This window comes from Zalophus californianus, chromosome 17, assembly GCF_009762305.2.
Source record: "Zalophus californianus isolate mZalCal1 chromosome 17, mZalCal1.pri.v2, whole genome shotgun sequence".
Taxonomy (NCBI): Eukaryota; Metazoa; Chordata; class Mammalia; order Carnivora; family Otariidae; genus Zalophus; species Zalophus californianus.
In genome coordinates this window covers 52,472,548-52,497,054 of record NC_045611.1, presented here as the reverse complement: position 1 = coordinate 52,497,054, position 24,507 = coordinate 52,472,548, and the positions used below count along the sequence as shown (strand labels likewise).

At 59.2% G+C, this 24,507-nt stretch overlaps 5 protein-coding genes across 16 annotated transcripts in view; 3 read left to right on the top strand and 2 right to left on the bottom strand.

Moving 5' to 3' along the window:
* LOC113936331 (galactoside alpha-(1,2)-fucosyltransferase 2-like) overlaps positions 1 to 5,581 on the bottom strand; it is a 28,806-nt gene extending 23,225 nt beyond the window's left edge. The window contains exon 1 of one of the 2 annotated variants that reach the window (XM_035724840.1): positions 5,499 to 5,581. The gene's annotated coding sequence lies outside the window, so the exon portion shown is untranslated. Of the gene's footprint in view, positions 1 to 3,969; positions 4,085 to 5,498 lie in introns of those variants that run through there. The other variant, XM_035724842.1, reaches the window with a different exon arrangement.
* On the top strand, positions 32 to 5,497 carry CA11 (carbonic anhydrase 11). 2 transcript variants are annotated; one of them, XM_027617047.2, is made up of 9 exons: positions 35 to 605; positions 694 to 768; positions 1,510 to 1,652; positions 3,142 to 3,327; positions 3,556 to 3,651; positions 3,815 to 3,887; positions 3,991 to 4,145; positions 4,390 to 4,555; positions 5,324 to 5,447. In XM_027617047.2, exons 1-9 carry the CDS (start codon positions 539 to 541, stop codon positions 5,347 to 5,349), a joined length of 987 nt encoding a protein of 328 aa, XP_027472848.1. In that variant the 5' UTR covers positions 35 to 538; the 3' UTR covers positions 5,350 to 5,447. The 2 variants fall into 2 exon arrangements, with proteins under 2 accessions (XP_027472849.1, XP_027472848.1); XM_027617048.2 differs by lacking the exon at positions 4,390 to 4,555 and having other exon boundaries at positions 32 to 605; positions 5,324 to 5,497.
* Positions 5,582 to 5,831: 250 nt separating the features above from the next.
* LOC113935285 (D-box binding PAR bZIP transcription factor) lies at positions 5,832 to 11,723 on the top strand. Its single transcript, XM_027617049.2, has 4 exons — positions 5,832 to 6,606; positions 7,491 to 7,901; positions 9,494 to 9,705; positions 11,195 to 11,723. Exons 1-4 carry the CDS (start codon positions 6,468 to 6,470, stop codon positions 11,408 to 11,410), a joined length of 978 nt encoding a protein of 325 aa, XP_027472850.1. The 5' UTR covers positions 5,832 to 6,467; the 3' UTR covers positions 11,411 to 11,723.
* Positions 11,724 to 11,857: 134 nt separating this feature from the next.
* On the bottom strand, positions 11,858 to 20,124 carry SPHK2 (sphingosine kinase 2). Of its 10 annotated transcripts, none has more exons than XM_027617035.2 (7): positions 19,919 to 20,124; positions 18,803 to 18,946; positions 15,440 to 15,987; positions 14,402 to 14,551; positions 14,181 to 14,275; positions 13,975 to 14,090; positions 11,858 to 13,545 (listed from the first exon to the last, which is right to left on the bottom strand). In XM_027617035.2, the coding sequence occupies exons 2-7, from the start codon at positions 18,835 to 18,837 to the stop codon at positions 12,450 to 12,452; spliced, it is 2,040 nt and encodes a 679-aa protein (XP_027472836.1). In that variant the 5' UTR covers positions 18,838 to 18,946; positions 19,919 to 20,124; the 3' UTR covers positions 11,858 to 12,449. The 10 variants fall into 10 exon arrangements, with proteins under 10 accessions (XP_027472836.1, XP_027472839.1, XP_027472845.1 ...); XM_027617038.2 differs by having other exon boundaries at positions 15,440 to 15,914; XM_027617044.2 differs by having other exon boundaries at positions 15,440 to 15,734.
* Positions 20,125 to 20,250: 126 nt separating this feature from the next.
* Positions 20,251 to 24,078, top strand: RPL18 (ribosomal protein L18). The gene is made up of 7 exons (XM_027617050.1): positions 20,251 to 20,340; positions 21,486 to 21,572; positions 21,898 to 22,005; positions 22,624 to 22,722; positions 23,265 to 23,388; positions 23,471 to 23,540; positions 23,961 to 24,078. The coding sequence occupies exons 1-7, from the start codon at positions 20,338 to 20,340 to the stop codon at positions 24,034 to 24,036; spliced, it is 567 nt and encodes a 188-aa protein (XP_027472851.1). The 5' UTR covers positions 20,251 to 20,337; the 3' UTR covers positions 24,037 to 24,078.
* The last annotated feature ends 429 nt before the right edge of the window (positions 24,079 to 24,507 follow it).

Genomic DNA, 24,507 nt, shown 5'->3' with positions numbered 1-24,507 from the left:
ACGACAAAAAAAAATTAAATAACACCCAGAGAGAGATCAGAGAGGGAGGGGGAGGAGGGAGCAGGGACGAGGGAAGAGAGAGACGGAGAAACAGGAGGAGGTGGGGAGACTGGGAGAGAAGGAAGCTGGAGACCAGGGAGCCCGGGAGGAGGAGAGAGAAGCAGGATGGAGACATGGGGTTAGGTGGCTGGGGGGAGCTGGAAGAAAAGAGAGCAAAGAGGGGGTGTGGGTTAGAACCCAGGAGGTAACCCCGGGGAGAAGCAGGAGGCAGAGAAAGAAGTAGGACGACCGGGAGGTAGAGGGGGGTCGGAGGGTTGGCGGAGAGGAGAGGCACAGAGGGCGGGGAGAGCAGAGAGGAGTGGGTTTGGGGGGGGGTCTCAGTCCCCCCGCTGCCCCGGTGTTTGGGGAACGGCACTCCCTGTAGGGAGGAGAGGCAGGCTGGAAGTCCTGCGGGGACAGGGTCCCACAGAAGGGCTAAGGAGGAGCTGAGAGACGGGGCCAGGACATTGGGAAGGGGTCGCTCAGAGGCCTCCCGGGGATGGGGGCTGCAGCTCCTCTGAGCGCCCCTCGAGCGCTGGTACTCTGGGCCGCACTGGGGGCGGCAGGTAAGGCCCGGGGGTTGGGGCGGGAGCCCCTGAGGGAAAGGTGGGGGTGGGGTACCAGGGAGAGGGGTTCAGGCTGCTCTCTCCCCAGCTCACATTGGACCTGCACCTGACCCCGAGGACTGGTGGAGCTACAAGGATAATCTCCAAGGAAACTTCGTGCCAGGTGCAGCCAGGGCGGGGACCCAGGAATTGGGGCTGCCGGGTGCCTCCTTCCTCAAACCCAGGAGCCCTCTCCTCCTTGCAGGACCCAGGAGTCCCAGCCCCTTCCTTCCCTCTTCCCTCCCTCGGGAGTAGGGCCCAGCCTCTGAACCCCAGCAGCTCACCATGGGACATTATATATGCGCATTTCAAGTAGTGAGTGGGAGTGAGTGGAAGGAGGAGCGTGGGGGCGCAAGAGAGAGTGTGGGTGTGGGTTTGCAGAGAAAAAGGCAGGTAGGTCTGGCTGCTGCTGGGAACCAGAGGTTCGCTGGCCGGGTCCCCTGCCGCGTCCAGCCCTCTCCTGCAACTCCTCTCCCCGGTACGTTCATTCTCCAGCTGTGGGACAAGAGAGACTGAAAGAACTACAACTCCCATGGGCTCTGGGGCAGGCAGGAGGTGGATGGGTAGGCTGGCTGCCCTCCGGCCTGCTGGGAGTTGTAGTTCCTTCCCCCCAGTGACTTAATGGCAGATAGGTTTGATTAAGGGGGGAGGCTAGATGGTCTTTGGAAACTCCTCCAAGATTGTTCTAGGACCCAGGATTCTGGATCCCAGCCCCCTCCTCCCTCAGACCCAGGAGTCCCTGTTCCCTGCCCTTCCTCTCCTGGGATCCGGGAGTCCAAAACACAGCCTGCTCGGCAGATCCCAGGTTTGGGATGCAGTCCCTATTTCTGACTCCCTATCCTCTCCGCCCCACCCCTGCCTCCAGGGCCTCCCTTCTGGGGCCTGGTGAATGCAGCCTGGAGTCTGTGTGCTGTGGGGAAGCGGCAGAGCCCCGTGGATGTGGAGCTGAAGAGGGTTCTTTATGACCCCTTTCTGCCCCCACTGAGACTCAGCACTGGGGGAGAGAAGGTAAGGGGTCTGGTGGGAGGGGTTACCGAATCCCCCGGGGGTGGGCATGAGTGGGAGTGGGGTGCTGAGGTGGAAGGCCCGCCTGGGGTAAGAAGGGGTAGGCACTGGGTGGAAAGGAGGCTCCTTACACTCTAAAATGGATCACCTGTTCTTCCCTCCCCAAACAGGGCTCCCTAGTTCTTCCATGTCTATAAAAGCAATGGTAACACAGACTGTTCCCTGTGCCAGGCATGGTTTTAAAAGCTTGATCAGCTTGCTAATCCTCCCAGCCACCTCATGAGATAGATGCTGCTATTCCCCTTATTTTAAGGATGCAGAAACTCAGGCACAGAGAGATCGAGTTACCTATCTGAGGTCACACAGCTAGAGTGTCAGCACTCGGATTCAAACCCAGGCAGTGTGGTCCTAGCTCCAGGCTCTTACCCACTCTGCAATCCCATTTCTTAGAAGAGCTGGCATCCCTCTTCACTCAGCTGCCCCTGCCAAAAGCCGGAGCTACTTCCAACCCGTTCTCGCCCTCATTCCCGTGTCCAGTCTGGGTCCTTTTTAGTCTCCCTGCTAAATATCATTCAGATCTTGTCAGTTTGTGTCTCCTCCACTGCCCCCACCATCAACTTGCACCTGGACTGGTGCGGTAGCGTGCTAGCTGGCCTGGTTCTCTGCCTACCGCAATCCATTCTCCACCCCACAGCTAGAGAGATGTTTAAAAACACAAAGCAGATCATACCATGCCCCTGCTCAAAATCTTTCTATTGGGATAAGTAATACTAACACTTCAACAGCAAGTACCAATGTGCTTGGCACTGTGCCAGGTGTGAGATACATATATATGTATTTATTTATAATTATTTAAATAAAAATACAAAACATCCCATCATTGCCCACAAGGCCCTGCCATCTAGCTCCTATCACCTCTCCTTTGCTCACCAGGCACTGGTCCCACTGGCCCCTGCACTAGCACGGAAACAGGCTACCTCAGGGCCTTTGCACGTGCTGTTTCCTCTTTCCAGAATGCCCTTCTCCCTGCTCTTTGCAACAAATTCCTACTTATCCTTTAGGTCTCCATTCAAATGTCACTTTCTCATGAAGGCCTTTCCTCATCCCATCACCCCCCCAACCCCAGTCTAGGCTGGGTTTCCCATTTTACCTGAGAGCTCCCAGTTCTTTCCTACATGAGCATAAGATGTAATTAATTAAGCAGTTACTTATGTGATTATTTATTGTCTCCCTCTGCTCCATTAGGACACGAGTTCCATGAGGCCCAGGGTTTTTGCCTACTTGTTCATTGCTCCCTTCCTGGCATCCATAGCACACAGTAGCAGCTCAATAAATATTTGTTAGTTGAATAAATTCACCGATATTGAGCACCAGTGTTCCAACTACGCTGAATGATTAAATGATTGATGGAAGCAGGAAATGTAGGAGTGGAACACAGGAAGGAAAAGACCTTTCCTCTTTGAACCTGTAACGGCTTGCACCTCTCCTGCAGCTCCGGGGAACGCTGTACAACACCGGCCGCCATGTCTCCTTCCTACCTGCAGCCCGGCCCGTGGTCAATGTGTCTGGGGGTCCCCTCCTCTATAGCCACCGGCTTAGTGAACTGCGACTGCTATTTGGAGCACGGGATGGAGCTGGCTCTGAACACCAGATCAACCACCAGGGCTTCTCTGCTGAGGTGGTGGCCACTGACCTCTGACCCTTGACCTTCACCCTGAGTTGCCCCAATTCCTCCCGCCTCACCTTTCTCTTAATGCCTCACCCCACCCTCCTTCACAGAACTGCCCCCCGCCTGCCAAGCACTAATCTTTAACCTGACTTGGGACCCCGAGGGCCCAGGGCTGCACCCATACCCATTCTCTCCTCCTCTTCTGCTGGGGGACCCCATTCTGTGCTCCCCTCCCAGGTGCAGCTCATCCACTTCAACCAAGAACTCTACGGGAACCTCAGCGCCGCCTCCCGGGGCCCCAATGGCCTGGCCATTCTCAGCCTCTTTGTCAATGTGAGCCCAGGCAAGATTCTGAGGGAGGGAGGGGCTGGGTGCCTGGCATTGGGTCTGGGGAAGAGGGAATCTGGGAGGTTGAGACTCCTGGGTCCTGGGGGAGGAAGGGACTGGGGGCTTGGACTTCTGGATGCCTACCTCCTCACCTCATACCCCCACATAGGTGGCTGGCAGCTCGAACCCCTTCCTCAGCCGCCTCCTTAACCGTGACACCATCACCCGCATCTCATACAAGAGTAAGTCCCTGGTGCATTGGTGGGGGGGGGGGGGAGCAGTGTGTGTAAAGGAGGGAAGTTGAAGAGGGGTACTGCTCCTCACCCTAGCCCGGTATTCCTGCAGACGATGCCTACTTTCTTCAAGACCTGAGCCTGGAGCTCCTGTTCCCCGAATCCTTTGGCTTCATCACTTATCAGGGCTCTCTCAGCACCCCGCCCTGCTCAGAGACTGTCACCTGGATCCTCATTGACCGGGCCCTCAATATCACCTCCCTCCAGGTGACCCTCTGTCTGCCCCCTCCAGCCCTGCTAACCCATTCCCTGGCCTGGGCATCCCCCTTGGCCTCACCTACCCTCCTTCCTCCTTCCAAGTCTGACTGCTAGCAGGGTCACACAACCTTCGGGGGTGGGCTGGGGCCGAGTAAGACCCCGCCCACCTGCTCCAGGGGCAGGGCTTCCTCTGTGACCATTGACCCGGACAGTTTATTGTTCACTCTCAGTTTCCCACCCCCTTCCGTGGCAGATGCACTCCCTGAGACTCCTGAGCCAGAATCCTCCGTCCCAGATCTTCCAGAGCCTCAGCGGTAACGGCCGGCCCCTGCAGCCCTTGGCCCACAGGGCCTTGAGGGGCAACAGGGACCCCCGGCACCCCGAGAGGCGCTGCCGAGGCCCCAACTACCGCCTGCATGGTATGGTCCAGCCTGCACCCCCTCCACACGTCTTGGTCTAACCCGCCTATGTGTCTCCCCTTCTTTTCTCAATATGATACAGTCCTTCCCACCCCTTTGCTGTTTCTGTTTGGTCCAGCCTCCTAAGCTCGCACTCGCTCTTTCTCCCTTCGAAGTATGTGTCACATGGTACAGTCCACCTCCACGCCACAGACCATTGCTGGTCCGTGATTTGTCTTTCCTCTTCACTGCTTGCAACTTGCAACTTGCCGTATAACCCGAGCTCCCTGGCTTCCCACCGGGCTGTGGTTCCTATTACGACGGCTTTCCAAAATGGTACAGCCCGGATCCCTTCCCTGTTTTCCATGTGGTACAATCTCATGTTGTTCCATAATCTGACACACACCCCCTTCCTGAAAATCAACATGGTACAATCCCCTTCCCTTTCTACTGCCTTCCTGTGGTTCGACCCTGTGATCTCACGGCCACCTCTCTAGCTTCTCAACATGGTTTGCCCTCCTCCCCCCAATAAACACCTTCACCTAGTTCAGTCTGATGCTGAAGCTGGACGTCCCTATTCCACCTTCCTGCTGCTTAAACCCACTGCCGGTCCAGAATCTGACTGTTTCCCCCAGCTTCTCGACCTGGTACATGCCGGGTTCCCCCCTCGCAGCCTCCTTGTGGTAGAGCCCTACGCGGCCCAGCGCCCGCCCTCTGCAAACCCTCTGCAGGGTCCAACCTATCGTGCCCTAAACTAACGCTACCCCGCCGGTGTCGTCTGTCTTACAGTGGATGGTGCCCCCCATGGTCGCTGAGACTCCCCACTGAGGATGGCGCCTGTCCTTTCCAAGTCTCCCCACACGGGGAGGGGAGTCACCCCCCAAAACAAAGCTATTAAAGGGACAGAATACTTCCGGTTTCTTAGTGGTCTGATTCTAGGCGCGGCGGGGAAACATCTGGGTACCGAAGAACAGCAGTCTTCTTCTAGAAACCGATCTCCCTCTTCCTAAACCGCACTGCTCGGTTTTTTGGCTTCCTGTTTCCCCAAACCGTCGTTTAGATTGGCGGCTCCTTTAAGCGGCGCCTCTTTCACTCCCCCCAACTCACCCTCCCCATCGGGCAGCACGCGCAGAGCCATGTGCTTCCCCCTCCCGCCTGCCTCATTGGCCCGAAGTGGGTCACGGTCCCGCCCCCAGTGCCGTCTCCCATTGGGCAAATGTAGGTCAGGGTCCCGCCTCCCACCTAAAGGCAAGGCAACTTCACGCACTGAACCCCTCACGCGCCCTCCCGGGCCTTGGAGGATCCAGGGGTCCCATTGGCCGTGCGTCTCGAGGGGTCAAGACGCGATTGGCCCGCGCTTTCAGCCGGAGGGAGGCACGCGGCTGGGGTGCTTGGCCCAAAAGGCAGGCGGGGGCCGAGAGGAGGGGTGCGCGCAGTGGCGTCGGGTGTTTTGGTTTGGCTTTTTTTTTTTTTTTTCCGCGAAAGAAGTTTGCGTTGGCCACGCCTCAAGGCGGCCGCCTCCTCTTGCCCCCTCCCCCGCCCCTCCGCGCACACCTCTTGGTGCAGATTGCAAAGCGCCTTCCGCTGAGAGAGCTGCAGATTTTGCAAGATCCAGGCTTGCCCACCTTGTAGAGGGAGCGCCTTGTGTCCCCTTGAACTCTGGGTTGCAAAGAGCCGGCTGCCTGATTTGATCAGCCCCTCACTCGGACTGCATGGTCTCCAGGGACCCTCTTGAGTTGCACGTTTCTGCACTGAGGACTGCAAATCCCCGTCACTCCTAGGATTTGCGGTGATCTGGATACTGGAGGCTTGCAAGCTACGCTCGCCCGCCCCTGGGCAGGCACTCGCCCGGACCACTGGAGTGTGCCGCTGACTGGCAGGCCAGCTCTTCGCCCCTCCATGAGCCCGTGAGCCTGCGGGCAGGTGGCCGGTGATGGCGCGGCCCGTGAGCGACAGGACCCCGGCCCCCCTGCTGCTGGGCGGCCCAGCCGGGGCCCCCCCTGGCGGGGGAGCGCTGCTTGGGCTGCGGAGCCTTCTGCAGGGGACCAGCAAACCCAAAGAGCCAGCCAGCTGTGAGTTCTAGCCCCCATCTATCCCAACCCGGACACCCTACTCCCTTAGGGATTCAGGTGCTGGGGCGGGGGGGCTCACCTCCTACGTGCCGAGAGAATCCATCCTGCAACCGTCATTTACCGAATTACTAAGGTGTTTAGGCCCCTAGATCCCTCAGCACCCAAGATCCAAAAGTACCGGCGCTCAAGCCCGTCTACCAAGAGGACCCAGGAGTCCCCCCGAGTCGTCCTCTCCGAGGACCCAAGAGTCTGGACCCCAGCCCCCGCTTCCTTTGGTCCTGAGAGTCTGGACCCCTGGGGTCCAGGGAGGAGGGAGGGGGTGTGTCGGATGCTCACACGGTAGTGACACGGGCTTGGGCGGGGCCTCTTGGGGTCACATGGAGTCTAGGGATGAGGAATGTGCCCCAGGAATAGAGCCCCTTCCTGCCCCTAACAGAGTGTGGGGGTGGGGAGAAGAGGCTACAGTGAGCGGGGGGGATAGGCTACAGAGAAATTACAGAACTGTCATTTTTTCCCTCTCACCTACCTCTCTCTCAACTTCTGTCCCCCTTCTGTACCTCTATCCCTTCCCTGGTCTGTGTCCTATCCCTCCCTGGGTCCCTATCCTCCCCTCTTTCTGAGCCTCTGTCCCTCTCTCGGTCTCTGTCCCCCTCTGTCTCTGCCGCGCCCCGTCTGTGCCTTCTCTCTCTGGGTCTCTTTCCCTCTCTTGAGTCTCTGTCTCTTCTCTTTGGGTCCTTGCCTTCCCTCCTGTCTCCCCCTCTCCCCCGCCTGTTTCTCTGGATCTCCGCCCGGTGGGTCTGTATCTCCCCTTTCTTCGTGTATCTCTGTCTCGGGGTCCCTTCTCCATCTCTTCCCACCCCGCCCGGTCTTTCCTCGGCCCGCAGGTCTCCTGAAGGAAAAGGAGCGCAAGGCGGCTCCGCCGGCAGCCACGGTCCCCGGGCCTGGCCTGGAGACGGCGGGCCCGGCGGATGCCCCAGCTGGGGCGGTGGTGGGCGGCGGGTCCCCGCGGGGGCGCCCGGGGGCCGCGCCTGGCCCGGGTCTGTTGGCGCCGCTGCTGTGGGAGCGGACGCTGCCGTTCGGCGACGTGGAGTACGTGGACCTGGACGCCTTCTTGCTGGAGCACGGGCTCCCGCCCAGCCCGCCGCCCCCCGGCGGCCCGTCACCGGCGCCCTCGCCCGTGCGCACGCCCGCACCCTCCCCGGGGCCCGGTTCCTGCGGCTCAGCTTCCCCTCGTTCCTCCCCGGGGCACGCCCCCACCCGGGCTGCCCTCGGGGCCGCGGGCGGCCACCGCGCAGGTGCGACGGCGGGGGCGGGGCAGGGCCCTGGCGGGGCGGGGCTTGGGCCTCAGGGGCAGGGCTGTGCGGCACTTGGGCCCGGGACGGTGGGGATGGGGTTGTGCGTCCAGATTCTGGGTCCACCTAGGCGCGAGATGCTGGGAGAGGAGTCCGGATTCTTTGTCACTAATGCATCAGGGACTGGGTCTCCTTGGGATCCCACATTCCAGGAAGCCTGCCCCGTGGGGCGGTAGTGTGGACTTTTCCGTGGGATGTGGGGACAGAGGGTCCGGATACTCGAGGAGCCGGGATTCGGATCCCAGAACACCGGAATTATTTACTGGGGAAGGAACTGCGCTCCAGAGTCTGGGCCCGGAGTCGGTGGAGTGGGGAAGGACCGTAACTGGCTAGGCTCTCTGCAGGGGAGAAAGCAAGGACGTCTGTTTCACCAGGACATAAGAGACTGGCAGCCCGAGCTGCTGGGTCCTCCAGTGGAGAGGAGCTAGGGCCGGCGGTCCCGGAGTCCTCTAGAGGGGAAAAGGTCCGGGATCTTCATTTTGGGTCTTCCGTTAGGGCGAGGACCGAGAGCTTCCTATGTTCCTGGGAGAGGAGGGGCCTGGGATCCCAGAATCCCGTGTATCTCGGTGGTGAGGGAGAAGGTCCAGGGGTCCGTTTGTCAGCGCGCTCCCCAGAGAGCAGGAGGGCCTGGATCTTTGGAAATTGAGAGGTTCGAGCTGAGAGACCCCAGGGAGCAAAAGGAAAAGTGTGCCCCCTCGGGCACTTGGGGATCTCCACGGGCGGACTGCAGGTTGGGGATTCCTGGACACACCTGTCCCTGGCCGGACCTCCGGGCAGAACCGGGGCCCTCCCCTTCCCAGCCGCACATTCCCGCGCCACGTGAGTCCTCTCCTCCCTCCTCCCTGCTTCTCACTTCGCGCACGCGCGGTCACGCGGAGGGGCGGGGCCTGGGGGAACTAGAGGGCGCCCGTGGCGGCGGAGGGGGGGGCGGGGCGGGAAAGCAGGCGCCCGCACGTGACTGGCCCTGAACCCGTATCCTCAGCTGACCCCGGCTTGCTCGGTCTTAAAGACACAGTCCGGCCCTGCCCCTTCTGAACCAACCTCCCCAAAACCTCAATCATTTCTGCTTTTCTTCCCTTACTCGTCTGGGCCAGTAGCTCTCAAGCGGCTCACCTGAAGTCTTTTCAGTGCACTGGATTTCTTTTCCCTGAACAGCCTGGGGTCTAGGCTTTGGTCAGGGATTCAGTAAGCAGGATTCAGGCTAGATAATGGGAAAAGAGCTTAACACTGAATCTGAAGGCCTGAGGTTTCAGAAGCAATAGAGGAGGCTCGTGTGTTACTTAGGGTATGGCAGTTATAATTGGGCCTGTTTCCCTGTTATAAAAGTGGAATTGGTTCCACGATGTCTAAGCACTTTGTAGCTTAGAGAACCTTCATATTTTATATTAGAGAGATTGGTCTCTGGCGGGCTTTGTGGTAGATCTCATAAGGGCCTTCCTTGTGGTCAAAGAGATACCTGAGCAGGGGGTAACCTCTGGGAACCCTCCCTCCCCCAAATAAATACACACTCAAGCGGCACATTCTGTTTCCCCAAGGCCTGACCTCTCGGGACACGCCCAGCCCGGTGGACCCAGACACCGTGGAGGTGCTGATGACATTTGAACCTGACCCAGCCGATTTAGCCCTGTCAAGCATTCCCGGCCACGAGACCTTTGACCCTCGGAGACATCGCTTCTCAGAGGAGGAGCTTAAGCCCCAGCCCATCATGAAGAAGGCCCGGAAGATCCAGGTGCCAGAGGAGCAGAAGGTGAGCACTGCCCAATGTAGGATGCAGGCATGGCCCTTACAGGTCCCACAGCTGGGGATGGCCCTTTCCTCACAGACAGGCCTGGGCTTCGCACTGCGGTTAGCTTTCGGTTTCTCTTAACCTGCGGCCAAGCATCAGTTGTCCATAGCCCTGGGGCTCAAAGACAGCCGAGGTTTGGGCTTGAGATTTACAAAGATGGTGTCACTGTGGGATGCAGACTCAGCCAGCCCTGCCAGACCCACCAGTACAGGCTTGGAGCTTTGACCAGGCCCTGTTGCTAAGGACAGCATCCGTTAACAGCAGTATCAGTCTGTTTCTTCTGAGCCGCTAGCCGGGCTGGGGCTGGTCCTTTGATCTCTGATTTGGGGCATCCTTCGGGGTGCTTGCATCTGCCTAGGATGCAGACTTTGCCAGCCCCTCTGGGCCTTGTTTTCTGGCCCTGGACTGCTCATTGGTAAGAGGTTTCAAGTTCCCATTAGCAACCAGAGCCACATTCTGATTTGGGGCAGTGACCATTTTTTTTTTTTTGTAGCAGCCTGCCTTTGCGAGTTCTGGGGTCTCCCCTAGTAAGGGGTGCCTGGGCTCCTCTCACCAGACTTCATAACTATCTGAGTACTGAGGATTGACCCATAAACCCAGTCTAGACCAGTGGTTTCTCCTGTCACAGGGCCCGACTGGATTTACCCTAGTAAGCAGGAACTAGGCTTTAATGAAATGGGGGTGGGAAGAGAGCATCTTTTGGAGCTCTGGGTGGTCCTTGTTACTGAGGAGTGGTCCTCCTCCACAGCCAAATTCTAGGACTGGAGGACCCTAAGTAACGGTGTGGGGAGGTCTCAGCATAGGCCCCTTTCTTTCTACGGGACAGCTCTTCTAGCAATCAGGACCTGTGGGGGAGAAGGCAGCTCTCTGGCCTCCATTCAAGGCCAGAGGGTCAGAGACTGGCTGCAGTTATTGGGACCACCTAGATTGCTGGGGAAGGATGAGGTTGCCTTGACAACTAGGTCAAAAGGCCCCCGCTCTGGGAGGATTTATGGGACACAAAACCCCATCGCTAGGGAGCCTAGGTTTTCCTTAGCAACCAGGATCCGAGAAGGTGGTGCATAAAGCAGTGCTTTTTACTGGGAGAGGCCCTCAGACCCTGAAGGCCCTGTTGCTAGGGAACAAGCATCCTTAGCAACCAGGGGCTAACTGTAGGTCCTTTGTCAAGCGAGGAGTGGTGGGGTCTGCTTTGCACAGCGGAGACCTGAAGCCTCGTGCTTGGAGTGGGGAGAACTATCGCACACCTGGCTGTTGCTAGGGGCCTGCTCTCCTTAGCAACCAGACCCTTGGGTACCCATCCTAGGAGAGCCCTGGTATCCTTTGGGCCCCACTGCCGGGCAGGAAGCACCCCAGAGGGTCTCTTAGCTGCCCTCTGGTCCTTGAAGGCACAAGGAAAGCTGTTTCTCCTGGCCCTTCTGGCCCATAGTGCCTTCTCAAACCCCACCTTCAGGACGAGAAGTATTGGAGCCGGCGGTACAAGAATAACGAGGCAGCCAAGAGGTCCCGAGATGCCCGGCGGCTCAAGGAGAACCAGATATCGGTACGGGCGGCCTTCCTGGAGAAGGAGAACGCCCTGCTGCGGCAGGAAGTGGTGGCGGTGCGCCAGGAGCTGTCCCATTACCGCGCCGTGCTGTCCCGCTACCAGGCCCAGCACGGAGCCCTGTGAGGCCGTCCCCCGCCCCTGCCCGGTGGCCTCGCTCAGACTTGCGCCCTGAGGCCCTCTTCCCTCTCCGCCCTGTGGCCCACCGGCCGGCCAGCTGGGTGCCCCAGGGACGTGATGATGCAGATAAATACATTTATATTTTTAAGAAAAAGCGAGCCTCCCCCCTCCCTCGCGGGGGCGGGGAGGGTCCTCTGTGTGTGCCCCTGCCACTTCGGGGACCCCATCCTCCCACCGCCTCCGTTAACACATCCTGAATAAATCTTGAGAACCCCAGAGCCAGCTGTTGTGGGGGAGGAGGCAGCTCCCTGGCCCCAGTTCAAGGCCCTCGGGTCACACTGGCCGCGGTCTGTGGGCAGGTCTGGGCTTCGGTCCATAAAAGGCAGGAGCTACTGGAAGCGCCTAGAATTGGATCCCTCCCACGGGCTGCCGGATGCAGAAGGGGCGACGGTCTGAGAGGAATGAAGCGACTGCCTTTATTGCATAGACCTTTTCAATTGCTTTGAAGATTGGGGTCAGGGGACGCACAAGAGACAGAAGACGGGAGAAATGAGTTTCCTCGTCCCCACCGGCGGTGGGTGGGAGGAACATTAGTGCAAATCCGAGCGTCGGCCCCGGGGAACCTGCCCCTCCTGGGCTGATTGGCCAGTTAAGTGGAGGCACCGGAGTGGGTAGGGCGAGACCGGGCCCTGACTGGCCAATTAACTAAGGCCTCCCCGGCCCGTACATGCCAGGTCCCGTCATTGGACAACGCGTAAGACAGTCTCCGCCCTCAGCGGACCTGGCCTCCCACGAGCCGGAAGCGAGGGTCTGGACCGAGCTCCGCCCTCATTAGTCAGGCACTACCGTCGGGGCCAGCCCGTTGTCGGTGACCTTGATGACCCCGACCCCCTGGAGTTCGGGCCACACTCCATCCCACCTTACCTCTGGTCCCTGCGTGTGGGGCCTTCACCCTAACTCTAGCAGCTAGGCCCCGCCCCTAGGCCAGGCCCCGCCTTTTCGGAATGCCGGCCCCGCCCCTGGCGGGCAGCAAGCTTCCTTAGGGTCAAGGGTCCTGACCCGCGCGCCCCGGTGGCCCAGTGAGCAGTGTGCCAAGGCCTGGATGCACCTGCGCCTGCAGTGGCCCATACTCCACCTGCTCTCCGTCCACAGTGAGCACGCCGCGAGGCGTGAGAGGCTCGAGGCGAAAGGCACGGGCCGCAGCGTAGCCCAGCTGCGGACAGCCCAGGCTGAAGTGGCTACCTCGCTCCATGGCCAGAAAAAGGCGCAGCAGCGCAGCCCGCGAGATGCCACCGCGCACCCAGCACAGGTGCAGCAGGCCGTCGTCAAAGCGCGCATGGGGAGCTGCCACCAGGTCAGCCCCCAGGTGGCTGGGTGAGATGGCCAACATAAGCACAAAGTCCCCCTCCAGCGTCACCCACCCTGGGGGCAGTGGGGTGCCCAGAGGTGGGAGCAGGTGGTCAGGTGGGCCCCCGGTAGAGATGGCTCCCAGGGCATCAGGGGTGGGAGGTGGGAGCCCAGAGGAGGCTGGCATTTCTGGGACCCCCTCAGTGATGGGTGACAGTAAAGCCTTCGGGGAGCTAGGTGGTGAGGGCAGCAAGGGGTCTGGGGACAGTGGGGCATCCCCAGCCCCACCCCAGTCCCCGACCAACTCTGGGCCCCCACCATTGAGGGACAGGATGGGCAGGGGCTCAGGTGAGCCAGGGGAGGCCAGGGCAGGCTGGGGCAGGGGCAGAGGCAGATCAGACACTGAGCGATGCAGGGGTGAGTGTGCCACAGGTGGGGCTGGGGCCGGGGCCGGGGCCAGGGTCAGCTCTGACTTGGCACGGGGCAGGCCGTGGGCAGGGGTGGGGGAGGCAGGTTCCACAGCAGCAGGGAGGTAGGAGAGGCGTCCGCGGTAGGTGTGCAGGGTGGCAAGGCCCAGCACCGTGCCCAGTGTGAAGCGGGCGCTGCCCAGGGCCCTGAAGCGCTCGCTCTGGATGTCCACGTCTGACACGAAGCCCCAGGCCACAGACAAGAAGGAGAAACAGCGGGAGCCCGAGGCCAGCGTCACAGAGAGCAGGTCCAGCGGGCGGCTGCCCCCCCGGCAGAGGAGCAGCGAGCAGTTGAGCAGCAGGTCAACACCCAGGGCAGGTTCAAACCTTCACAGCCAGAGACAGACAGACACAGAGGGAAAGAGTAAACAGGGTGGCGTGAGAGACCCAGAGCGCAGGGTGGCAGGAGAAGGACACAAAAACGTGGGAGAGCAGACAGCAGGGGGACCATATGGCCACCTCCGGATGGACTCTTCCTACCGAGCCAGGTTCCCTGTCCGCTCTCCCATCCATAAGCATTCCCTCAGGGCCACCTGTGTGCCAGGCGCAGTTCCGGGCACTAGGGATACAGTTGGGAACGGACAGGCAGACATGTCTGGGGGGAGGGGCGGCGTGGGGAGCATCCCAGCCCAGACTGATCGACTTGACTGATGGTGGACTGCCTGGGGGAGACGTGTGGATAGAAGTGCCGGGTTGCGGGAGGGCTCATCCCTCCCCTCACGGTAAGCAGGCTGGCGGAGGCGGGACCCCACCTACCCCCCGTGCTGGTTCACAGCTCCGGCCAGGGCGTTGCCTGAGCCACAGGGGAGGATGCCCACGGGTGTCTTCACAGCTTCTTCCCAGTCAGGGCGGTCTAGGAGTCCGTTCAGCACCTGCAGGGCAGGACACCGGCCACCTGGGTCCTGGTCCTAGTGCCAGGCTCCAGAGTCCCCCAGGGCTCAGATAGGGTGCCCCTGCCCTACCTCGAAGAGCAGCCCGTCTCCCGAGACTGTGACGATGCCGTCCCACTCACTCAGGCTCAGCCCCTGAACCAGCTCCCGGGCGTGGTTCTGCCGTTCTAACGTGGGGGAACCAGGAGATGAGCCAGGCTGTTCCACTCTGCCCCGCCACCACTCCCCAGGACTCAGAACTCAGGAGTCCTGGCACCCCCGGGCCCCTACTTCCATCCTGGCATGGCCCTTACCTGTCTGGATGAGGTTGAAGGACAGCCCGGCCTCAGAGATCATGGGCAGCACGTGGTTCTTACACCACTGCCAGGCCAGACCCCGCCCCCCATAGGGATTGACCAATAGGAGCAATCGGGGTGGCCTTGGCAGCAGCTCGGGGGTTATTTCTGCAAAGAGAGGGGAAGGAGTCTACAGAGGCCCCAGACCCGGGCCCCTCACCTCAGAAGCTGGAACTGCAAACAGCCCCCAGTGGAGCTGCTGGCGGCCTGGCAGAGTGGCCTGCTGGGAATTCACGGTTTCTCTCCAGGGCTTCAGCGGCCCAGGCTCAGGTGTGCAGCCCTGCCCCCCTCTCCCAGGGGCCAAGACAAAGGCAGGGCTTGGGTGTCTAATCCCAGTGCCCTTTGGACCCATGTGTGGGAGGAGGGAGACCTGTGGGTTCCACTTTATCCTCAAACACCTGGAATCCAGGATCAGGTTACGACACTGTGCAAGGCTCCCTCACTGTCACCATCCCTTAGGGCCCCCAGCCAGCCAGCAGGATCCTGGAAGACCAAGGGAGGCTCACCAGATGCAAACCCTTGAACCTTTACCTTCCTGTGCCAACTGAGGAGCCTGGGTGGGGACCTCTGCCCAAAAGCCTTCTCTGACTCCCCCCCCCCCCCTTAGGCTGGATTAGATGCCACCTCTGAGCTCCTGGGACGCCCTAGGTGACTTCTGTGAGTGCCTGTCACCCTGGGTGGTGACTAATCATGTCTCAGTCTGCTGCTCTCACCAGACGGGGAGCCTCTGACTCATCTGTGTGGTCAGGGCCCATGGAAGCGGGGGAGGGGACAGAGACAAAAATCTATGAGAAGAGCAGACACAAATCATTTTTCTCTGCCTGTGGCTGCTCTTCCTTCTGTGGCCCATCGCCGTGTGTCTAGCCCTCTTTCAATTCGGACCAAGACAGACACATCACAGACAGACACACAGAGAAGAGACAGAGGTGTCCACAGAGGGAAATCCACAGAGACGCCAAGGTGGCCCTAGGACAGAGCGGCTGCGTAGTGCCTCACCCCTGTCCCCAGGCAGTGGCAGTCCACGGAGCAGACACATGAGGGCAGTGGCCCAGCGCTGGGCCTCAGCGCGGTTCTCCTCGTAGGCGGCTGCCCCGTCGGCGCGAAAGGTGCGGGCAGCTCTGCGCCGGCCCCCGCGCCGGCCCTGCGGGTAGGTGTAGATGCAGAAGTAGGCCGCCGCGTCTGAGGGGTTGCGGCTCCGCAGGGTGCAGCAGCCTGACACCTCGGCCAACGGGACCAGGCCGCCCCGGGGCCGGGCTTCGGGCTTCGGGCGCAGCCGCTGTATGTGCAGGGCCTGTGGTGTGAGAGTGAGGGCTAAGCGGGATCCCCGGGCCGGGTAGGAGCCGAACTCGCCATGCAGGAGCGGGGTGCTGGCGGCCAGTGGTGGAGGCGGTGGGGGGGCCATGGCCTCGGCCCTGTCCAGGGCGCTTCTAGGCCTGTGGCCCCAGCTGCAGGTCAGCTCCTGGTCTGGCCTCTGTGGGGAGGGAGGAGGGCAGGAGTCAGAGTCCAAGACCCCTGTGGCAGGTAGAGAGAAGCAGGGGCAGGGCCTGTGGACAGGAGACAACAAGGGCCAGTGACAGGCAAGATGGAGGCATCAGAGACAGACAGGCTCAGACAAGTGTGGGGAGACCCTGAGGACACAGGGCAGAAGCCCGCTGTACAGGAAGGCCAGCATCCTGGAGGGAGGACAGCCAGGCATGCAAACGTTCATTCATTTATTCCCCAAATAATTACTCAGTACTCTCTATGTGCCAATCACAGTGCCAGGCCCAGCAAACACAGCAGGGAACAAAACAGACAAAAGTCCCTGCCTTTGTGGAGTTCATATTCTCTTAGGAAGACAGAAAAACGAAAGAAGTCAAATGTATAGCATGCTGGATAATGAGGGCTTTGGAGAAGTATAAGGGAGAGGAGAGAGAACTGGATGGTGGACATATGCACAGACGGAGAACACAACACACACGCACATACACACACGTGCACATGGTCGTCTCCGGATGGAGAAAGTTACACGGGAGAGACACTCGGACACAAAGAAAGAGAGGGATACGGTCTAAGAGCTGAAGAAACTCCAAGAGGAGACAACCAGCTTCGATGAGATGAAAGCCAGGATGATGAGAGATACTTAGGAGAGTCAGAGTTTAGGGGCCCTAGGAGGTCCTCTGAGGGTCAGAAAGACAAAGGACAGAAAGAGCAGCTAGGAGGGGCAGGAGGGAGGGGTGTAGACAGCTGGAGAGACCAGGAAAGAGATGTGACATGGAGGAATTAAGGAGTCAGAGAGCTACAGGAGCCACATGCAGGCGCCTGCGAGGGACAGGGGCCAAGAGCTGGACCCCGAGCACTGACCTGGGCGTCTGGCCGCCTGCTCTCCAGGGAGGGGGTGGGAGCCGGGCCTGAGGTCCCCTCCCCAGAGGCCTTCCCCCTGCCCTCTGCCCAGTTTCTGCCTCCTTCCTGCTCACCTTTGTTCCCCACTGCCCCGCCCACCCAGCCAGCTGCCAGGCCTGCCCCTCACCTTCCCCGGCCCAGAGCAGCCCCAGACGCACCCCCATCTGTGGACTCACCCTCAGAAGTCACTTCTGCCCCCTGCCCTGGGAAGCTCCCTCGGGCCCCGCCCCTAAACTTGAACTGACCAGCGCCCCCATCCCCGAGCCCAAAGCAGGCTTAGATACAAGAGTCCTAGATCTCCTCCAGTCCTGGGCCTGAGCCTCTGTCCCCAGATCCTCGAGTCTCTGACCTGGTCTCCATTCTCTCCACCCACCCTGGTTCCCCCAGACCTGGGCCTGGGTCTCCATCCAAAGGTCCCCCCCCCCAAATCCATAAGCCTGAGTCTCTGTCTCTGGTTCCTCCGGTCCCGGTCCTCCATCCCCAGCCATTTCCAGAACCCAGTCCCAGACCTGGGTTTCCATTTCTGGATCCCTCAAGTCCCGGTTTTGGTTCTCCATCTCCATCCCACACCCCCTGGTACCCCAGTCCCGGCCTGCGTCTCCGTTCCTCTTGGTCCCGCGGTCCCCCAGACTCGGGACCCTGACCCTACCCCCGCACCCTCCTCGCACGCCGAGTCCTCCTCCAGGCGGCCCCTCAAGTCAGCACCAACCGCCCCCATCAGACCCAGGGGTGGGGGGGAGGGTGTGCATGCGCTCAGCCAATGGGCGCACGGCCGGCCTGAGCCGCGCCAGTGAGGGCGCGCGGGGGGCGGGGCCGACCAGCTCGCGAGTTGGGCGCAGGGGCCAGCCGAGGAAGAGCTTGAGCAGTGGGCGGGGCATCGCGCTTCGCGAGATCGGCTGCCATAGTAAGTGAGGGCACGCTCGCCGCAGAGGCGGCGTGACGACCCCACAGACAGCGCCGCTGACGCCATCTTTGTGGAGGGCAAGTGGTAGCCCTGCCCCATCGAGTTTTTAAAAGAGGCAGGAGGGAGGAGATTTTCAGTTGCGGATAGAGACTGACCCTAACACAGGTCACCAAAACCCAGAGCTCTGCAAATGGAGTTAATAAAAGAGACCCAGAAAAGCAGAGTCAGAGGCAGTAAGAGACTTAGAGGGCTGCCTGTTTTTAAAATAGTTACAAACAGATAAACAGAGATATATACAAAAAGACAAAGACAATAGTATTGAGAATATGGAAGGTTAAGGACACAAGAAAACCCAGAAAATGATGGACACAGAGATGGAGACAGATACTTCTGTAATGAAAATCAGGGAGGAGAGGCTCATTAATTCACCAAGTATTTACCTTGGACTCAAACCAGAGTGGAGGCAGCATGACATGGACATCTGCCCAGCAAATGACCCAGTAACATGGCAAGACAGAGAAACAAGGAGAGAGATGGGGAGAAACAGTATCTGAGAGAGACTTCTAGGCCAGGGGTGAGGGAGGAAGACAATGTTGGAGGACCAGAAGCTGAGAGGAAGTGAGCCCGAGAGACAGCAAAAATGTTGACAGGGAGACAAAGAGAGGCAAAGACATAGTGAAGCGGAAAGAAAGCAAGGCCAGAATAATACCAGGAGACCAAGAAACAGAATCGTAGAAAGACACATGCAGAAGGAGACAGGGACAGAATTTGCTAGAAAGCAATAAATGGAAGACTTTTTTTTGTTGTCAAACAACGTACCTTGTGTTCAACCCAGAGCAGCAACACCAAAAGAAATACCCAGAGAGAGGGTGGGGTGGGGTGGGGACAGAAACCCAGAAAGAAGGAGAGACAGGGAACCACACACCTTAGTTTGGGAGAAAGAAAAGCAGGCACACTGGACCGACAAACAGGCTGGGACTCAAAGACAGAGACCAAGTCACCAAGGCAAGGGAACAGAGGGAGGAAACTGTGTCCCGTGGTGTGGTGATCTTAACTTCCAGAAGGACCCTTACCTGATTCTGCTGTTCCTCTGCTTCCAGGTGTCCATTCATCTGCTGTGTTACCCCATCAGCAGGACCCTGGTCCTGGGCGGCAGGCCATGGGAGGGTGGTATGGGCAAGGAGTCGGGCCTCACAGTTGGGGCCTGGCCTTTGGCTCTGTGGAGAACAGATGAATAAGTAGGAGCATCAGGGGCAGACTTCGGGCTGGGCTGGTTGTGTTGGAGGCCAAAGGGGCAGGGCTTCCCTGAGGAAGGAGAAAAGAGGGGACAGGTCAGCTTTGTCACTGCCCCAGCCAGTCCATCTGGTCCTACCCAAGAAGGGCTAACAATAGGAGCGGAGGCTAATTTGTATTGAGCGCTTATATGCAAAGCGTTGTTTTAAGCATTTATACTAACTTCTGTAAAGCTGGAAAATACTCTAGGTACCAAGCCTATTATCCCCTTTTTGAGGATGAGGAAAGTTAAGGCACAGAGGTTAAGTGACTTGCCCAAGGTCACAGTGTTGTTAGTAATTAGCACGGCCAGGATTTGAATTTGGTTACAGCAGACAAGACCCCATCTCACTATCTTTCTATGTCTGTGCTTCTCCCCAAATCTCCATCCTCCCTCTCTTTCTAGGTCTCCTTGTCACCCCCTGGGTCTCCATTTCCCTCACTGTCGGTCTCTGTCCACTACCACTCTTGGGCCTCCAATCCTCCTTCCCTCTGAATCTTTACTTCCTAAGTCTCTCCTCCCTTCTCTTTCGGGAGGCTTTTACCTATTCCCTCTCCAACCCACCCCCCAAGCCTGGGGCTTCAGTGCGCCTCCTCTGCACTCCAGTACCGTGCAAAGCCCTCACGCAGAGCCCGCTGGGCGACTCGAATCTCTCCGGCAGGGAAAAGCAGCCCCCCAAGAGGTAGAGGCTGAGGAGGGGTCAGAGAAGGGGCAGGCGGAGAAGACGAAATTGGAAATAGAGGATGCTGCAGCAAGAAGATCTCGGGTTAGACCTCAGGCAGGACTTCCCGAGCTGCGGCTGCGCCTAGGAAGCGCCGCACGAGACAAGAGAGGGAGCCTGATAAGGAAATGCCTCAAGCGTGGGGTCAGAGGTTTCCCGAGGTCCTGACAAGGCCCGCCAGCTCCGCCTCCTCACCTCCAATACGCAGCCCGCCGGGTCCTCCAGGAGCCACCGAGAGACCGTCGGCGTCGGGCCAGAGCGTCACTGTGCGACGCGACCTCCTAGCGCTGCGCGACATCTCTCTCGCTCCCAGATGCCTTTCTTCCGGAAGACTATCGAGAACAGGGACTGGGTAGGGCCAGAGAGGCCCCCGACGTGCTGGCTCGCCTCCGCCCAGCCCTTGACGTATCGCTTGTTCCCGGTGGATTGTTCTTCCACTTATTCCGGAATCGCCCATTCAGCCGCTCTGCGACTCGCCATAGAGAGGCTCGACTGGAGTAGAGCGCCGTGTGGCGCCCGTGTGACGTCACGTAGGCGCCACTCACTGAAGGCTTTCCCCGCCCACCTCGACGCTGTTCTCTCTTTCCGGACCTGGCTTAGCAGGAGTCGCCATCATGGTGAGCGTGCTTTGAGGCGCTCCGGGTTCGAGTATCCGCCGCCATCCGTCGCGGTCTTGGGCTGAGGGGAGCAGGGATGTCAGGGGAGTTCGAAGGGGGCGACTCCCGCGGTGGGGGGGACTATTTTGGTGGCTCGAAAACCAGGGATGGGTCAGTCTTACCAGCCTTCGGCTCCTCCCGTTCCGTTTTATTATTAAAGCTCCCAATTGAGTGGATGACCAAATTGAGGCGCAAGGAGGTTGAGTGATGTGACCGGGGTCACAGTGCCAGGAAGTGGCAGAGCCGGGATTCGGACCCTGCCGTTGGCCCCACATCCATGCTGGATCTCTTGTCTTTTGCTGCCTCTGCCTGGACTTGTCACTCCTCTGGCTGGGAACGTTGGGTTCTGGGGCGGGGTGGGGGGGTGGGGGGTCTCCACCGTCCAGTGCCTGGGTTTTGCAGCCAGGCTCCCCATCCAGCCTGTGATCTTGCGTTTCCTGCCTGTAACCCCAGTTTCCTGGTCTGTGCATTGGGGCCGCGGTAATACTGTGTCACAGACGTGCGTCTAGGAAGAAGTTGTAGGACGCACACATCAGAGGTTATGGCATAAGTCAAATGTTGGAGAAAAGGGAGCTGCGAATAACTCAGTGGTTCTTTAGGGTTCCTTACACGGCCTGTTAGACAATCTCAGGCCAGCAGCTGGGGTGTGGTGGAAGTTGTGGCTTCCTTCGGTTTTCTCAGCTAAAGTGGGAAACTGCCTCATGGAGGTCGTGCATGGAAGGTTCTAGTACTGGAGTAAGTCCCAAATAAAGGTTCTTTGCCGTATTATTAGGTAGAGTCTGCCTTTGGCCTGTATTATTGAAAAACGCATCTTCTGAAGAGTTCAGATTTCTTAGCGCGACTGCTGCGTTGAAGCTTTCCAAGGTGCCGTGCACCATGTCCTGAAGGCTTTGCATGTGGAATTCATATTTTTCTTAAATTGGGGTCATTTGAGGCCCAGAAGATTTAAGTGGCTTTTTACAGGTCTCCTCAGGGTGGACCTGGGGTTTGTTGTCTTTTCGGAGACTGGGGCCCTAGCTCTTCCTCGGAGATGGGTAATACAGTTGTTTTGGGGGTGAGTGAGCTGCCAGAAGAGATTTGGGTCCATGGTCTCCTTAACCTTGCAGGGAGTCGACATCCGCCACAACAAGGACCGAAAGGTTCGGCGCAAGGAGCCCAAGAGCCAGGACATCTACCTGAGACTGCTGGTCAAGGTGAGGCTGAGGTCTGAGACCCTTAGGGCCGCCCAGAACTGCAGCTTCTAGAACCGACGTTCTAGTATTGGGCCCCAGGCTGCTCCAGGGGCCTGCGGGGCAGGCGCACATCTGTGGTTGTGCCTAAGGCTCCTGGGGGTTCAGTGTTTCAGTCTCTGGGCTGTATACAGGTGGGGAGGGGACTTGGGGGGCTTTCTGGGGCTCAGTGGGAAGCGGGAAAGCCGTAAAAACCTTATCCCAAACCATGCTTTTTTGTCTTTAATTGAAGGTTGTGGGGGAGGGGTGTGGGCTACCCTGGGTTCCCATTCTTTTCTCTCTTCTCCAGCTGTACAGGTTTCTGGCCAGACGAACCAACTCTACCTTTAACCAAGTCGTGTTGAAGAGGTTGTTCATGAGTCGCACCAACCGGCCACCTCTGTCCCTTTCCCGGATGGTGAGGGGCTGATTCGGGGAATGACTGGATTGTGTCTCTGGGAGGGGGGCTTGGGGCCTGGCCATCAGCTGGTTTACTTCACCCTGTGGTGGGCACAGAGCTCCGACCCTTGACCCTAGGGTTGTAGCTGAACAGCGGTGGGTATTTGAGTGGCTTGGGCTTTTCTCCTTGTGAAGTTGCGGTTGTAGTGGTTGCAAGTCACATGAGGCAGGTCTTACCATGTTCTAAGCTCTCTTGAAGGAGAGATCTGTTGAAGAGTCTGTGCATTTTGTCTCCAGGGTTTTTTCCCCAGCCGGACCTGAGATTAGGCCTGGACTGGTTTAGAGGCGAGGCATGGGCGGGTTTATCCCCTTCAGGGCCCAACCGTCTCCATCCTTGGGATGCCTGACACAGTGGGGTTGGATTTAAACACCAGAAGGAGTAGGCGCCTGGGTGGCTCAGTTGGTTAGGTGTGTGCCTTCAGCTCAGGTCATGATCCCCGGGTCCTGGGATCGGGTCCCGCGTCAGGCTCCTTCTCTCCCTCTCTCTGTCATTCATGAAAGGATAAGTGAAATATTTATAAAGGTAAGTAAACACTAGAAGGAGCTTCCTTTGTTTGCATTTGTCCTTCCCTCAAAGATTCGGAAGATGAAGCTGCCTGGCCGGGAAAACAAAACAGCTGTGGTTGTAGGGACAATAACCGACGACGTGCGTGTCCAGGAGGTGCCCAAACTGAAGGTGAGTGTGGAGGGGGCTCAGGAGCATGGTGGGTGGGCAAGAGCCCAGACCTGGCTTGTGTCCTTGCTCTGCTGATGATCTCTGGCAGAGATGCCACGAGGCTTGTGATGCCTTCCCAGTCTCCTCTCTCCTCTGGGTGAGGCAGGCATCACACCTACCAGTCTGGGTGGCTTTTAGGATCGAAGGGGGATTGTCCGTGGCATTAGCCATGGTGGGTGTCGCCGGGCCAGACCCTTCTGGGTCCCTCGCTGATGGTGGTGCTGGTTCTTGAGCCTTACAGCTTGGCTTCAAATCTAGATTTCTTGGCCAGTTTATGGCCCGTGGACGAAGTCGTGGGTCTTTTTAATGCCTCCGTTTCCTTATCTGCGGTAAGTTCAGGTGGTTGCAGCCTTAAAGGAGGTTTTGGATGTTAATTGGTAAGGACTGCTATTGTCAACTGGGGAAGCTCTCTCTAGTGGTGGTGGTCGCGGCTCCGCCAACAGCCAGCAGCCCCTGGGTGGCGGTGGGGGGCGTCTGACCGTACCTGTCCGTGTGTCCCCCAGGTGTGCGCGCTGCGTGTGAGCAGCCGTGCCCGGAGCCGCATCCTCAAAGCTGGAGGCAAGATCCTCACCTTCGACCAGTTGGCCCTAGACTCCCCCAAGGGTTGTGGCACCGTCTTGCTCTCTGGTGAGTGATGTTCAGTGACTCTTACGCCGACTTCTTGGAGCTGGGTCCCTGCCTGATCCCAGCTTTCTCTTCTTCTTCCCAGGCCCCCGCAAGGGCCGAGAGGTGTACAGGCATTTCGGCAAGGCCCCGGGAACCCCTCACAGCCACACCAAGTGAGTACACCTAGCCCTGCCATCTGGCCCTGGCGTTTCCGGGGACCCCACCCTGTGGATCTGGGCCTTGCCACCCTTCCGGCCCCTTCTGTCCCTCCCTAGAACGCCTCACCTCGTCTTCCCCGCTTTTTCCTCAAGACTTGGCTTAAAGCTGTTTCTCTCTGTTGCTGAGATCTCTGCACAGCCAGCCATGTAAATGCAGCGTGTTCAGGGCCTGTGCCGGCCAGAGTCTGCATCTCCTGGACGGAGCCTGAGTCTTGCCCTGCCCGGCCTTTCCAGCAGCCTCCTTGGTGTCCCCCCTGCCATGTTCCTATGCTGCTCTGTTAGAGCAAGCAGCGCGCTGCTCAGCCGGCCTCAGCTTGCACCCTGTCTTGAGGCCGCCGCGTGGGCATGCTCTCACCCCGCTCTCCCTGCCCGCAGGCCCTACGTGAGATCCAAGGGCCGGAAGTTCGAGCGTGCCAGAGGCCGCAGGGCCAGCCGAGGCTACAAGAACTGACCACAGATCCTGCCCTGTTATTAAAGATTTTGAATGCTGGTGGTCCTTTGTGTGTTTGTGGGGGACGGCAGGGGACTGGGGCCTTAGGGCGTGTCCGGGAGCAGGACTCGGTGCCCGTCTCCACGGAGACTGGGGGGGGGGGCCTTCCCTCACGGAGTCCCGCTCCACCGGCAGGCGCCCTCTAGCGTGCTACTGGGACTCGCACTGTTGGACCGTTGGCAGGCTCCCAGTGACCAAAGTCCCGCCCCCTTAATAAGCCGGGTGACAGGTGTTTCCGGGCCTGCTCCCTCCCCCGGATTAGCCACACCTGCTGCTCCTGGCTGGGGCTGGTGGGTGGGGTGTGGACCGCGAAGTGTGGAGGGGGCGGGACCGTGGTGGGGGAGGGGTCCTTGGGAACAGGTGAGTCGCTCCCCTCTTTCCCCCTTGAGTCTGGGCGGCCATTGGGCCCTGGGCCAGTAACCCGATGAGCGT

Bases quoted from the DNA above. Each gene is read 5' to 3' on its own strand.
- CA11 (XM_027617047.2), top strand. From the start codon at position 539: ATGGGGGCTGCAGCTCCTCTGAGCGCCCCTCGAGCGCTGGTACTCTGG. The intron at 606-693 runs GTAAGGCCCGGG...CTCTCTCCCCAG, and splicing joins GGCCGCACTGGGGGCGGCAG to CTCACATTGGACCTGCACCT. The intron at 3,652-3,814 runs GTGAGCCCAGGC...ACCCCCACATAG, and splicing joins TTCTCAGCCTCTTTGTCAAT to GTGGCTGGCAGCTCGAACCC.
- LOC113935285 (XM_027617049.2), top strand. From the start codon at position 6,468: ATGGCGCGGCCCGTGAGCGACAGGACCCCGGCCCCCCTGCTGCTGGGC. The intron at 6,607-7,490 runs GTGAGTTCTAGC...CTCGGCCCGCAG, and splicing joins ACCCAAAGAGCCAGCCAGCT to GTCTCCTGAAGGAAAAGGAG. The intron at 7,902-9,493 runs GTGCGACGGCGG...TGTTTCCCCAAG, and splicing joins CGCGGGCGGCCACCGCGCAG to GCCTGACCTCTCGGGACACG.
- SPHK2 (XM_027617035.2), bottom strand. From the start codon at position 18,837: ATGGACACCTGGAAGCAGAGGAACAGCAGAATCAG. The intron at 14,552-15,439 runs GTGAGGCACTAC...CTCTCTTTGCAG, and splicing joins GCCACTGCCTGGGGACAGGG to AAATAACCCCCGAGCTGCTG. The intron at 13,546-13,974 runs GTAGGTGGGGTC...CTGGCTGTGAAG, and splicing joins GCTGTGAACCAGCACGGGGG to GTTTGAACCTGCCCTGGGTG.
- RPL18 (XM_027617050.1), top strand. The intron at 22,723-23,264 runs GTGAGTGTGGAG...TGTGTCCCCCAG, and splicing joins AGGAGGTGCCCAAACTGAAG to GTGTGCGCGCTGCGTGTGAG. The intron at 23,541-23,960 runs GTGAGTACACCT...CCCTGCCCGCAG, and splicing joins ACCCCTCACAGCCACACCAA to GCCCTACGTGAGATCCAAGG.